The 14,702-nt window shown below is 49.7% G+C and overlaps 1 protein-coding gene across 1 annotated transcript in view; it reads left to right on the forward strand.

Moving 5' to 3' along the window:
• HTR3B (5-hydroxytryptamine receptor 3B) overlaps positions 1 to 6,922 on the forward strand; it is a 44,446-nt gene extending 37,524 nt beyond the window's left edge. Inside the window, exons 7-10 of the mRNA XM_021062866.1 lie at positions 1,807 to 2,017; positions 2,151 to 2,333; positions 3,294 to 3,567; positions 5,575 to 6,922. Of these exons, the coding sequence (XP_020918525.1) occupies positions 1,807 to 2,017; positions 2,151 to 2,333; positions 3,294 to 3,529 (630 nt within the window). The 3' untranslated portion in view covers positions 3,530 to 3,567; positions 5,575 to 6,922. The remainder of the gene's footprint in view (positions 1 to 1,806; positions 2,018 to 2,150; positions 2,334 to 3,293; positions 3,568 to 5,574) is intronic.

The raw sequence follows: 14,702 nt of genomic DNA on the forward strand, positions 1-14,702 counted from the left end.
AATTCTGCATGCTGTGGGCAAAAGAATGCTGTTCTCACCCTCAAAGTGTCCATCAGAGGGAGAAGCAGCCCTGTTGTATCCTGATTACTCTCCAGGAAGGATGAAAATAGATTTTGTGTTAATTACAGACACTTGCCATCACCATCCCAGAGCAGCGAGGTCTAAAAAAATGGGACCAGGGAATTCCCGTTGTGGCTCAGCGGAAATGAACCTGACTAGCATCCATGAGGATGCAGGTTCAATCCCTGGCCTCGCTCAGTGGGTTAAGGATCCCACGTTGCTATGGCTGGGTATAGGCTGGCAGCTGGAACTCTGATTCCATCCCTAGCCTGGGAACTTCCTTAAGCTGCAGGTTTGCCACCCCCAGCCCCCAAAAAAGGCAACAGCCATCATGGTAATTTTATAAGACAAATTCCTAGCTATAGAACCTGCTCAGCAGCTCTCTACCCAGCCATGCTGCAGGCCCTGCAGAATATCTTCTGTTGCCCCCACTCACATCTACTTTTGCTCCCAGGCTGGGGCCCACAAAAGTGAAATCCCCAGTGACAGGGCCAGTGGCAGGCAGGGGGAGCAGTGGCAAGAGATTGGAGGGACGGGGAGAGAGCATGGGATGTTTATCTCTGCATTTCTCTCCGTGTGGAGTCTCTGCCAGGGTGGCTGTGCTCCTGAGAGGAACTACAAGCCCACCCAGCTTTCTTTCCCCTCAGATTCCAATAATATCCCTGCCTTTGGCCCCTGCAAGCCTAAGCGTAGGAACAGCTCACCCAGTCTCGATCCCCTGGGCACTGCCCTCCTCCTTGGGGGTTCTTTATGTCCTGCTCACACCTTTTCAAGCCCTCCTCAATTTTCCCAACTTTATTATGCTCTTTGTTCTTGCCCAGACTCTGGCAGACACACAGGAGCTGAGGTGTTTGCATGCCAAGTAAGAAGAGAGACTAAACCCAAAACCAAACAATATGTTACGTACTAAGTGGTTTAAGAAGAAAGGTTTTGGTGTAAGACCTGGTTCTAAAACAGTTTCTCATTCACCTGCTATGTGAATTTGGACCATAATTACATCTTTAGGAACCTGAGTTTCTAGCTTTGTAAAATGGAGATAATACCCAGCTGTCAGAGTAGTTGTGAGGATTAAATAAGACAAAGCATATGCAATAGCCCAGTGCCTGGCATACAGCAAGTGCTAAATAAATGGTAGTTTCTTCTTCTTCTTTTTTGTTTTTTCTTTTTGCCATTTCTTGGGCCACTCCCACGGCATGTGGAGGTTCCCAGGCTAGGTATCTAATCAGAGCTATAGCCACTGTCCTACACCACCACAGCAACGCAGGATCTGAGCCGCGTCTGCAACCTACACCACAGCTCACAGCAATGCTGGATCCTTAACCCACTGAGCGAGGCCAGGGATCGAACCTGCAACCTCATGTTTCCTAGTCAGATTCGTTAACCACTGAGCCACGACAGGAACTCCAGCTTCTTCTAAGTATTAATAATATTAATATTATTCTATGCAAAAGCTTAAAGGATTTTTGGCCACGCCCATGGCATGTGGAAATTTCTGGGCCAGGGATTGAATCCATGCCACAGCAATGACCAGAGCCACAGCAGTGACAATGCCAGATCCTTTAACCGCTAGGCCACCAGGGAACTCTAAGGATTTTTTCCTATATTTTCTAAATCATAGAGTAATCTCCCATTTATAAATTGCATAGGCTTTTCATATTATGTAAAAATGTCAGGACTGCAGAAAGTGTTCTTGGCTGGGGGTTTGGTCAAGACCCTCTTTTCAACAGATTCCTTGTCCGCATCCAGGTGGTGATTCGCAGGCGCCCACTGGCCTATGTTGTGAGCCTGTTGATTCCCAGCATCTTCCTAATGCTTGTGGACCTGGGGAGTTTCTACCTCCCGCCTACCTGCCGCGCCAGGATTGTGTTCAAGTCCAGCGTGCTGGTGGGCTACACCGTCTTCAGGGTCAACATGTCTGATGAGGTGCCAAGGAGCACAGTGAGCACCCCTCTGATAGGTAAGCAGCCCCGGGGCCCCCCAGGCACCAGTCTTACCTCACCTCTGCCCAAGATTGGATGCTGCCTTTCTTTGGGGGAAGGTGGGGGCCCAGAGACTTCTCCTAACTCCGCCTCCTCTGGCTCTGCCCTCAGAGGTCTTCTTCACAGTCTGCATGGCCTTCTTGGTTCTCAGCTTATCCAAGTCCATCCTGTCAGTCAAGTTCCTCCACGATGAGCGGTGCAGCCAGCAGGAGCAGACCCTCTTGTGTTTTCGAGGGGACGCTGATGCTGATGGGCCAGGAATGGATCCCAGGGCCCAGCGTGCTGGGGTCACAGGTTTGTGAGAAGCCTTGAGGTCCCTGCCCTGTCTTGCTTTATCACCCTCAGCCCTAGGTCTTATGGGTGGAGTGGCAGGCTGTGAGTCGGCCGTGTGAAAAAATGGACTTCCTAAGCCTCTGCCCTGCATTTTACATTATATCTTCTGCGGGCTTTCCAGAAAGCCTCGTTTTAGCCTAGCGATCAGGCCCTGTGCCCCCTTACCTTGTTTTATTTTCCAGTTGGAGCCATTGACTCCAGAATAGTAGAGTGTGCACGCGCGCGCACACACACACACACGTTTCTATATACTTGGGTTTTAGTTGCTTGATGCGAAAAAGTGTCCCAACCATGCCCGTGCTCCCTTGGCCGCACTTATACGAAAACTGGGACGATACAGAGGTTATCACGGCCCCCATGCAAGGATGATGGACAAAACTCATGAAGCATTCCAGATTTTTATTGTATCCTTAAAAGTTTCCAAGAGAGTATATTTTAAAAGTTCTCACCACAAGAACAAAAATTTCCAGCTGTGTGTGGTAATGGTTGTTACCGAGGCTTGTTGTGATCTTTTCACAATCTATACAAATATTGAATCATTATGTTGTACACTTGAAACTAATATAATGTTATATGTCGATTATATTTTAACTTTTTAAAAAAAGAACCATTCCAGCAGCTAAAGCTCTTAAATCAATGTGAGCTGGCTTCTAGCTCAGAAAATCTCCAGGATAGATGTAACCTAGACACCCTACTCACACAACACCCTACTTGCATAACACACTGCTTACACAACACCCTACTTGCCATGTTCTCTGGGGGTTCCTTCAGTACCCTTGCCTCCCCTCAGCAGGCAGGCAAAGTTCTCAATCCTAACCCAACCCACTCCTCATTTTGCCCCCAACCTTCCTAGAAGGCATAAGAAAGGCATGGGAGCCTCAGCAGCCCCTGATTCACCTAGAGTGTCTTCCTCTCCTGCAGAGCCCCCTGTCTGTCAAGAGCACCAGGCCCAGTCTGGGGCCCTGAAGGAAGTGTGGTCCCAGCTTCAATCCATCAGCAGCTACCTCCAGACCCAAGACCAGGAACACCAACAGGAGGCTGGATGGCTGGCCCTCCTGGGACGCTTTGACCGACTGCTCTTCCAAAGCTATCTCGTTGTGCTGGGACTCTACACTGTCACCCTGTGCTCCCTCTGGGCGTCATGGAGTCACCTGTGAAGACCCGTGTTTGCTGGTCGCCGTCCGTGTGCTCCACGGTACTCAGGGAAAGCTGAAGAATGTTTGTGGGGATACTGGGGGCATGGAGCGGTGGGTTAAAAAGCTCTCCAGCCCCTGTTGCCTCTGTTCATTCAGCCCAGGGACGCACATCATCTAGTGAGTTACTGAAACGCCCAGGGGTAAATCGTTCCCATGAAAATGCAGAAATCTTACTAACTATGCAGTGAAAGTAAGCCTGCCTTCTTACCCTGTCCCTGCCCCAGAAGTCACCACCTTTAGCCATCTCTTTCATAAAATTTCTAGGCACGTACAAGCATACAGGAATGTTTAAACGGTTTTTTGAAAGGTGTTTAAGATATCTGCATCTGTCTTGATCACTTAGTCATTCAACAAAACTTTTATTGAGTGGCGCTTAAGTCCTAGTCATTATGTTAAGCACAGCAGAGAATACAGAAGTCGTCATTCTTCATTTGACTTCAATCTGGTGGACCCTTGCTCTACCCGGAACACAGAAATCCCATCCTATCTGTTTCTTGAAGCCCTTATTCCCAGTATCCCAGATGAGTCTGTCTCTCTCTGTGCCTTATCAGCAGTGCATCACTATTGGAGGGGACCCTGATGTTAAGGCTTCTAGGCCCAGTCTGTCACATAAACACACATCATGTGTGAGGCCCTGAGCTGCAGCATAGGCGTAACGCATGGCCCTTGGGTTCCAGGAATTTATAATCTGCTATCCTTGTATCCGTCTGCTCAGGCTGCCATAACAAAATACCACAGACGAGGCGGCTTAAACAGAGATTACCTCCCAGTGCTGGAGGTTGGAAGTCCAAGATCAAGGTGTTGGCAGAGTTGGTTTCTTCTGAAGCCTCTCTCCTTGGCTTGTGGGTGGCTGCCTTCTCCGTATGTCCTCACATGATCTTTCTTCTGTGTGTGTGCATGTGTGTCTGAAATTCCTCTTCTTAGAAGGACACAAGGCAGAGCGGATGAAGGCCCACCCCAGTGAACTCATGTAACCCTAACTACTACTTTAAAGCCTCTCTTTCTAAATACAGTCCCATTGTGAGGTGCTGGTGGTTAGGACTTCAACATAGGTTCTTTTTTTTGGTTGTTTGTTTTATTTTTATGGTCACACCCATAGTATACGGAAGTTCCCCGGCTAGGGGTCAGATGGGAGCTGCAACTGCTGGCCTACACCGTAGCCACAGCCACAGCAACACCAGATCCAAGCTGCACCTGCAACCTACACCACACCTTGCAGAGCTTTAATCCTTTGAGGGAGGCCAGGGATTGAACCTACATCCTCATGGATACTATGGCACTTTCTTAACCTGTGGAGCCTCAATGAGAACTCCCTTTTTTTAATATTCTTTTTTTTCTTTTCTTTTCTTTTCTTTTTTTTACTTCAACATATGAATTGGTAGTGGGGAGTGGGGAGGGCATTATTCAGCCCATAACACTCACGTGACTGTGGCGGCTTTTGGCAGATCCACAATCTGTAGGATATTCTGTCAGGCTAGAGGCCCGGGAAAGAATTGCAATTCAAGTCCAAAGGTGGTCTGCTGCAGAAATTTCTCTTCTTTGGGAAAGTTGGTCTTTTTTCACTAAGGCCTTCAGATGATTGGATGAAGCCCAACCCCCTTCTGGAGGATAGTCTGTCTTGCTCAAAGGTGACTGATTGAGACGTTCATCTCATCTAAGAAATACTTCCACAGAAACATCAAGAATAATGTTTGAGTAAATGTCTGGGGACGTGGCCCAGCCAAGCTGACACATAAAATTATCCATCAGAGTCCTGATGGCCCCTTGGCTTCCCATCTCTGCCACAGCCACTCGTCCAGACAGAAGAGCCCTGATCACTTTGCACTTGGGTAATTATCAGCTTCTGGTTCATACTTCTCAGTAGCCAATTCTGTCCTGAGTATCCTCACTTATGGCAGATCCTGTGGCCTCATAACTTTAATTCTAAAATGAGAATTAAGCCTTCCACAAACTTCCCCTCCTCTTACAGTTGACTTTTTTCATTTTTTCCTTGTTTCTAATTGCAGAGTCTTCAATCTATCCAAGCCAGCCTGCCTGCCATCCTCCTCAGGAACAGTTTTCCTTCCATCAAAGCCTCTGGTTGTAGTCACCCTACTCTGTCACCCATCTGTGTGTCACTGTCTGAGGACTCTGCTCAAAGCAGCCTTCTTCCAGCACCTTTTCCACCTGGTCACCCTGGGACTCTGCCCCCTCTCCTCTCACTTCAGACATAACACTATCTCCTACCCCTTTGAGTGTTTTGTGGCTGTGTGTGTCCATGTGTCCATGTGCCCATTTGCATGCGTGCAGCACCTGTCAAATAGATCACACACGCTTAGGACAGAAATCCTAGTTCATCCACATCTCTGCCCTGGTCCGTACAGAGTTTCCTCGTGGTGATTCTATCTTAACTATTGCAGAGAAGCTCATTCTAGCTCACCGCTGGTGGGGGACACATTTCTAGTGTGTTTCCCCAAGTTGAAGGGACTGAATCTGCCCGGGGTCAGACATGCGGTCCCGCAGCATCCCACACATAGGGCCGCCATTGGGAGCTGGTGGCTGGAAGAACACCGTGGGCTGAGTGACCGGCAGCACGCCTAACACTGTTTACAGAGGACTGCAGTTTGCTAGGAACTTTTTCCAGCCCTAAAATTGCCGTCTAAAAAGTCTGCCCCCCAACCCCCCTGAAGAAAAAGAATTTAAATTCAAACAGCCTCTACCTGCATCCTCCCTCTCTCATTACCTCCCAGTTAGTGCTCAACGCCAATTGTCCATGAAATTCCACTGCTGCTGTTAATGAAATGAGGAACATAAGAAGTTTGTGAACAGGAAGTGTCCATGCAAACCTCCTCCTGTTTCCCTCCTCACTTCCTCCTTTCTGCCACTGGCCTCCTCTGCCTCGACCTCCTCTAAATTGCTTCCGAAATCTCTCTTCACTTCCTCGGTTCTTGGAGGAGGAAAAGGCCTGCAACGAACTCCCCACTACCGAGTTTCCTTCCTTTCCCACCATGTCTTGGAGAAAACACCTGACTTTCCCTCCTGGCTCCATCACTACGTAGCCAGGGGGTCAGAGCTTAAGCTTAGCCTTTTTGGCATGGGGCTGCTTATCCTTATTCTACCCATCAGAGTGAGGAAATGCGTTTAACAGCATTGAAAAAGCAATAATACATCATGAAATAAAAAGACCTGCCGGCTCTCAACAAAAGGATTCCAGTCTTTGGTGTGAGGTTCTCTTCCAGCTATCTCTAGCACAAGCCAGTTGTGGACTCTGGTTCTACCCAGAAATGCCTTTATTTCAGGTAGGATCCAGGGTCCAAGGGCTGAAGCCATCACGTACCCCTTTGTCAGGATTCGGGTGGGGGGGAGCTGCCCAGGGACTCCCCACTTCACACCCTATGCAGCTCACCTTGGCTTCCTCCCTAGGGAATATCTCCCAGGATCTCTCCGGGGGCCCCTAAGAAGTAGCCCTTCAGGAGTGAAGCCTGGCAGCGCAGCCTGGGTCTCCTCTGTCCAAGTTCCAACATGGCAGCCAGGCTCATTCTAAGCCCTGGGCCAGATCTGCATCCTGAAGCAAAGCCACTGTTAACAAGTGGCACCAGAGTCCTCCTTCAGAAGAGTGTTCCTCTGCAGTGGGAGGAAGGCAGGGTGCCAGCAGCCCTTATTTCCAGAGCAACCTTAGCACAGCCTCTGCACATTTTGTAAATGTCATGATTCCTCCTTCATAGAGGAAGGAAACTGAGGAACGGAGCAAAATGGGATTTTCCCAGCTGTGAGTGCTCCCACCACCTGCCATCCCAGTATTGAAGGTGGTTTTCGGCACTCACCAAGAAATTGCAGCTCCAGTTCTGAGGATTTCACTGACATCTAGAATAATGAGTGAGTTAAGCACAGCCCCTGGCTAGACAGGCAGCCCTCTGTCTGTCATCACATCTCAGAATAACTTCCAAGTGCTGCTGCTAGCATCTCCCACAGCCTCTGAAGCCTTTTTTATGACCAGTAATCTGGGGGGGGGGGCTGGAGGTCTCACTGTCCTGCTGGATGTCCCCACCTCCCTCTCCAGTTGTCCTAGAGGAGAGGAGCCATGTGGTTAAGGAAGCTGAGCTCCTCACCTCTCACTCCTCCATAACCCTCCAGCCTCTGGGGGTCCAGCTTTAAGCCTGGATGGGTCAGACTCAGAAGCCAACCAAGGAGCCACCCCACAGGTAGTCAGCATGAGGCTGGTCCTGAAGCCCTGAGGGCTCCAGGGCCCTCTGACTTGTCACGGATCTAACTGTACATCTAAAGGCAAGGTTGGGAGAAGGAGGCGGTGCTTAAATTTTTGCCCTACCCTGTGGCTCTGAGGTTCCTGATAACTTCAGGTCTGGGTTTTCAGGTAAGGAGTTCCTCCACTAACTCCCAGATGGGGGATGGTCACCCCAGGGAGGAGACTCCAGGTCCTACATTCCCTCTGGGAAGGCTGTGCCTCCCTCCCTGCCACCCCATCTGTGCCTGGGGCCCAGCTCAGGCATCTCCCTGTCCTGTTCCCCAGCTCCGTCTCAGCAGCCAGAAGCTCTCAGTCCTGAGCTATTCACCTGCCGAGACAGTAAGAGCTTCACAATTAGCTGAGCGCCAGCATGGAGGAGTTTATGAGCTGCCACGCCCCCAGCACACTCCAGTATGGAATTGAAACAGCCTACGCCAATGATTCGATTAGGGGATGAAGCAGCCCAGCATGCCACCCCAGCCCCTCCTGTCCTGTCGGGGGGGTGATGTAGTTAAGTTTGTGCTTCATTTGGCAGAGACCATTAAGTGGGAATTGCGGCAAGGCTTTCTGCTGGGGCAGGAAGGGACTGCTGGGCAGGGGGCGGGTTCTGTGATAGAAAACTGATTGCAGATCTGGGGGGGTGGGGCGGTCCTTGCTTATCCCTTACCTCGCCTTCTCTACCTCTCCCTGAGCCTAGGGCCAGGCTCCAAAGACCTGGGGTCCAGGCAGGCCTAGTGGGATCATCAGCCCTAATTGGTGTCACTAGGGACACACTTGCAAGTTGATGGCCAGCCCTGGATGGGACCTCACTCCTTGTTAGTTTGCTCATCCAGGCTGAGAGCAAGGAAGTTGAGGGGCTGTTAGCAGCTCATTTTCTTCCCCATTCCTGGTCAATCTCAGCTCTTCCCCATGTGAGCTTCCCTCTCTTATCTCCATCCCATCTGCCTCCTCCTAGGTGCTGCTACCACAGGCTTTGAGGTCAGAAACAGTCGTTTGTTCCACTAGAGCACAGTTACTCAGAGGTCTGGTCTCAATGCAAACCTGAAGCTTAAGCAGAGCCTGCCTAGAGTACTGTTTTGAGATTCATTTGGGGGTCACAGGCTGACTCTGTGGGAAAGAATGCTGTGATCAGTGATGTCTGCCACAGGCAAGAGAAGGGTAAGAGGAGAGGGTTTTGCCATGTGCCAAGCATTGTGCTGAGTGCATAGGAGGTATTATTCTAGGATCCCTAGACTGTCAGCCCTGGGAGAGTGGGACATCTCCTGTTTCGCTGCTGTATTTGCAGTGCCTATGACAGTGCCTGGCACACAGTAAACAGTCAATATGTGTTGCATGAACCACACTGGGTTCAAATTCCAGCTCCATCACTTATTAGCTATGCCTCTGTTTCCTCATCTATACAGTGTTATTTATATTAAACATAGCTTATAGGGGTTCTCTTGTGGTGCAGCAACTTAAGGATCCAGCACTGTCACTGCAGCAGCTTGGGTTGCTGCAGTGATGCAGGTTTGATACCTGGCTTGGAAACTTACATATACCAGGGCATGGCCAGAAAGAAAGAAAGAGAGAGAGGGATGGAGGGAAGGAGGGAGGAAGGAAGGAAGAAGGAAAGAAGGAGGGAGGAAGAAAGGAAGGAAGAGGGAAAGAAAGAGGGAGGGAAGGAGGGAGGAAGGGAGGGAAGAAGGAAGGAAGGAAGCACTAGATTACTTTTTTAAAAAACCTTAGCTTGGGAGTTCCCATCGTGGTGCAGTGGTTAACGAATCCGACTAGGAACCATGAGGTTGCAGGTTCGGTCCCTGCCCTTGCTCAGTGGGTTAACGATCCGGTGTTGCCGTGAGCTGTGGTGTAGACTGCAGACGCGGCTCGGATCCCGCGTTGCTGTGGCTCTGGAGTAGGCCGGTGGCTACAGCTTCGATTGGACCCCTAGCCTGGGAACCTCCATATGCCGCGGGAGCGGCCCAAGAAATAGCAAAAAAAATTAAAAATTTAAAAATTAAAAAAAATTAAAAACCTTAGCTTATAGACATGAGAATTAGGTGTTACATGTAAAATGCTTAGAAAAGTGTCTGACATGTGCTAAGCACTTGATTAAATGATAGTTTTTATCCTTAGTGTCAATATCCCCATTTCGTAAGTAATCAATATCACTTATATCTGTGCCAGACTCTTCTCTAGGTGCTCCCTCTATATAATCTCATTAGATAGAAAACATACAAGTTAATAAACAGAAACCTCAATTAAAATTAAGTTGGGAAGTCAGATAGGGGAGTTCTCACACCTTAGTGATAGCAAAGCCCAACTGGAAAAAGGATAATCTTCCCTTCTAGCCTAGCAAGAGCTCAGCCAATGAAAAGCCACTCTACTTCTAACTCTCAATTCCTCCAATGGACCTTTGTTTACTGCCATCCTCCCAGCTTCCTTTTATCCTCTATAAACAATTTCTCCTCTCCTTGTTGCAGGATCGCAAATTGCAGATCCCAAATTGCAATTCTTTGCTGATCCCGATAAACCCATTACTACCAAAGAAGTAACTCTTCGTTTATGGTCAATGATAGATAGATACATAGATACATAGATATATAGATACATAGATATATAGATATATACACACACAGATACATAGATAATACTATATTATAAGGCTTATGTATATTAGGAGATGTGCATACATAATAAGATTTCATAATATATACAGTTGTCCCTCAATATCTGAGGGGGACTGGTTCCAGGACCCTCTGAGGACACCAAAATCTGTAAATCCTCAGCCCTCCATATCTGCAGATTCCACACCCACAGATCAGAGGACTGAATGTATAATCCTCATAATAACCCTTGTGTTATCATTCCCATTTCACGGTTAAAGAAACTGAGGCACAGAGAGATTAAGTAAATTGCCCCAAATCACTAAGCCAGCAAGTAACAAAGCTAGGATTCAAATCTAAGCAGTCTGGGTCCAGACTCTTGAGCTCTCTGCCAAACCCAGGCACACTCTGACTCCAGAGCTTGCACCCTTGATCATTACAAGAAGCTTATATGTAAATAGAGCAGGGACCAGTGTTAGAAGATGGAAGTTAGAATTCCAAGGCCAGGAGTTCCCATCATGGCTCAGCAGAAAAGAATCTGACTAGTATCCATGAGGACACAGGTTCGATCCCTGGCCTCGAGCAGTGGGTTAAGGGATCCAGCATTGCCATGAACTGTGGTGTAGGTCACAGATGTGGCTCGGATCTGGTGTTGCTGTGGCTGTGGCATAGGCTGGTGGCTACAGTTCTGATTCGACCCCTAGCCTGGAAACCTCCATATGCCTCAAGTGTGGCCTTAAAAAAAGACAGAATTCCAACTCCATCACTCACTGGGTTCATGACCTTGGGCAAGTTACTGAGTTATCTCAGAACATTTTTTTTTCTCCTCATCTGTAAATTCTGAGAAAGAGCTCTTTTGCAAAGGTGCTCTGAGGGTTGAGATAGGATTTATGAAGTGGGGAGCTCAGTACTCTGCATTGGAGTCATCGAGAATGACAGTGATTATTATTATTTTTCACCATCTTTCCCCAGGGCTGTTACAAGAGCCAAGAGATGATATACATGAAAAAGCTGGGTAAATGCTAAAGATTTCCTCCTCAAACTGTGGTCCCTGGACCAGTAGCATCAGCACCATGGGGAACTGGTTAGAAACATAGAAAGTTGGGCTCTAAATTGGAATCTGAATTTCAACCAGATCCCAGATGATTCACTTGCACATGACGGGTGGAGAAGTGAGGATCTAAAGAATGATGAAGGGAAAGGGGGACAGTCTGTTCTGGACAGGCCTGCATAGGAGGCCTGGGAGCATCACGTGGAGCCTGCCTCTGCTACCAGGGCAGCTGGGCCCCTGGGCACCTGCCCATCACTGCGCTCCACGCGGTAATCTGCCCTCCCCACAATCAGAGCAGCCAAGCACTCAGTGCAGCTGGTGGCTGAATTATAGGCTTCGGGCAGATGGCGGAGGTGGCTCTGTGTGAGGAGGGAGAGGAAGGCCCCTTCCACTGCCCTCCTTCCCCTGACAGCAGACACCCTCTTTTTTGGAGAACTAGGCAGCCAGCACCAGGCATCAGGCACCCCCTTTGCCCAGAGCGCACTCGCTGCCAGGGAAATTCAATGCAGCAAACTTCAGAACCCCACTGGGGACCAGGTCGCGGCCACTGTATCTTCGTGGACCTCCACTGTTTGGATCCCTCCCCTTGAGGGAGGGTCTTCCTTCAACAGACTGGCCTCTGACAGATGTAGCGCATTTGTTCATCCAAAACCTAGCTGCTCCCCAGAGCTTGGCACATCAGAGCATCAGGCGGAGGTAGACCTGAGACTGCAGGGACCGTTCTCATAGCTCCGGCTTGCAGCGTGGGCCCAGACAGAGCACTGGCACTGGAGTTCTGCCGGAAGGAATATGCACTTCGGTTTCTCGGAAGGCAGCTGGCCAGGCTGCAATGGCTCAAGTGCTGCACTTGATGCCATGTAGGACCAAAACGCTGGGTGTTGGAGGTGGAGAGAGGAAGAACCCCAGGTGACAGGGTGCCCCATACAGCTGTCACCACTCAGTCTTCTGCCTCCAGAGGTGCTTGACCTGGGAGGAGGTACCACTCACATGGAGCTGACCCTGTGTCTCCACCCAGGCCCCCAAGGTGGCCCAGTGTTCTGCTCTCCCTGCCACCAAGTCTCAGCCCCAGTCCTGGTGAGGGACAAAAGCTCTCTCCATCTCCCGCACCTTCCCCAGCTAGAGATACTTCAAAGGGCCATTAGACTTCATGGGGCACTGCTTCCTGGGCTGCAGCAGGTGGCTCTGGACTGCACTCTCGGCCCTTCAGTCTCCCTGCAGCCCCAAGGTCCTCCTGGCCATTCATCCCATCCCTCCCACCCCCACTGCCCTCTTACCTTTTGGCTACCAGCCACTCTGCCTGCCCACTGAACTTGACACTACAAGACTGGAAGTGCAATTTTTCCAAGAACCCAGAGAAGTGGAGAAGTGGCCTATGTGGGGCATAGTGCTATTAGTCACCATATCCAGTTTCTAATCACCACACTTGGCTGTGTCAATAGTATCTTGGCCTCAGTTTCCTCATCAGTAAAGAGGGAGTAATAATTCTCCCTTTCAGAATTATCTTGCTGACTAGTATACAAAAAGCCCAAGCCTGGCAACCCTGCATCATGGCACTCTGTGTTCATATGGGAATTCAGGGATCATCTGGGGCTGGTCAGTTCCACCTTGGTTTGATGGAATGACAAACTGACCTACAGAATATGGAAGGTTCCCAGGGAGTGAGAGGATATGCTTTAGAAAGTGCTTCTGCTCTCAGAGGCCCTGAAATCACCTTCCCAGGAACCAGAGGGGAAGGAAAGTTTTAAGGGTGACAATCAGTGGCAACAGCAACTGTACAAATGGGATTGTGTCGGCAGATGTGCAGTGCTGACACGTTTGGAGGACTCCTCCTTCAGGACTAATTAAATACTCGGAAGTAGAGAGGAGCATTGAGAGAGTCCTTTGTGGGGAGCTACTCCAGGCCAGCAAGCCCTTTGGGAAGCATTTGGAAAGCTGCAGAGGAGGGGGACGAGGGTGGCTCAACTCAGAACAATTCTGGAGGAGGAACACGAGGCCATCAGGGCTGCGATCACTCCAGACATTGCAGGGTTCTCCCATCCCCACATTAGTCTGGAAGGGTCTTTGGTTTTGTGTGACATAGGAAAACACACCTGGGGTTTGTGCTTGTGGCTGTGGAATGGCCTGTATTAGTTTCCTACGACTGTTGTAACAAATCACGACAAATTTAGTGGCTTAACACAGATGTGTTTTCACAGCTCTGGAGGTCAGAAGTCCAAAATCAGTTTCACTGGGTTAAAGTCAAGGTATTTGGGCCAGACTGGTTCCTTCTGGAGGCTCTGTCCTCCTGGACCAGAGCCCTTCCTGCTCTGCACTCAGTGCTAAAAGACTTGAGGGCTGGGGCCGATAGATGGGAAGGCATGGTGATGGAAGGACTTTGATATTGAAAAGGAATTAGACGTCCTCTGAGTAGCCCCAAGGATGGCACTGAATGGGTAGAAATTTTAGAGAAACAGATCTGGGGAACAAGATAAGAAAGACGTCTGCAAAAATGAGATGGGCTGTCAGGAAAGGTCTTCTTGGACATCTGCGAGCAGAGGCTGGAAGGTCATTTGCTGGAGATGTCATAGAGATTTGGGTGCTGGATGGAGGCTCGACTGGGTGGTTTTTAAGACCTGAGGGAGTTTTCTCTGCTCTCTGCCACTCTGGAGGGTGTGGCTGCCAAGGCAAGTTGTGTCTGTAGGGATGTGTTGAGGGCCTTGCTCCAAACTGAGGGATAGACTGCTCTCCCACAAATGCTGAGGCGAATGAGACAGTGGCCCCTGAAGCAGGAGGGCCACGTGAGCTTCTCAGTGGGTTTTGCCTCTCCCCTGGGTGGTGTGGGAATAATGCCCCTTAGTTGAGCCTCTTGTGGGCTCACTGCCTCCTCTTGGAAGAAGGGAGGCTGCGGTTTCTCCCACGCCTGCCCTCTCCCATAGTCCCATCTGTCACATAGGACTACAGACTCTGTGTCCCAGAGTATTTTCTCTTTCCGGGTAATGGCAGCTCAGGGGGTCAGTGTTATTGTACAAGCCACCCAGTAGCCAGCTGGGTCCTATGTGTCACTGTCCAAGAGAGAGAAGTCCAGAGTCATGGCGGCTGTCGGCCCATAACGGTCTGCTCAGTACATCACCAGAACCAGAGGAGGCAGCCAAGCATCCCAGCTCCAGGGCTGATGGCATCCTCCTCCCTTCGTTGACACCCTCTACCCCCCCACCCCAGCCGCCCACAGGGAGGCCAGGAGAGTTCTAGAGCACAGGAAGATTTGGCCAGATAGCCCCACTTTTCTTCTCTTCTGCTAAT

This window comes from Sus scrofa, chromosome 9, assembly GCF_000003025.6.
Source record: "Sus scrofa isolate TJ Tabasco breed Duroc chromosome 9, Sscrofa11.1, whole genome shotgun sequence".
Lineage (NCBI taxonomy): Eukaryota > Metazoa > Chordata > Mammalia > Artiodactyla > Suidae > Sus > Sus scrofa.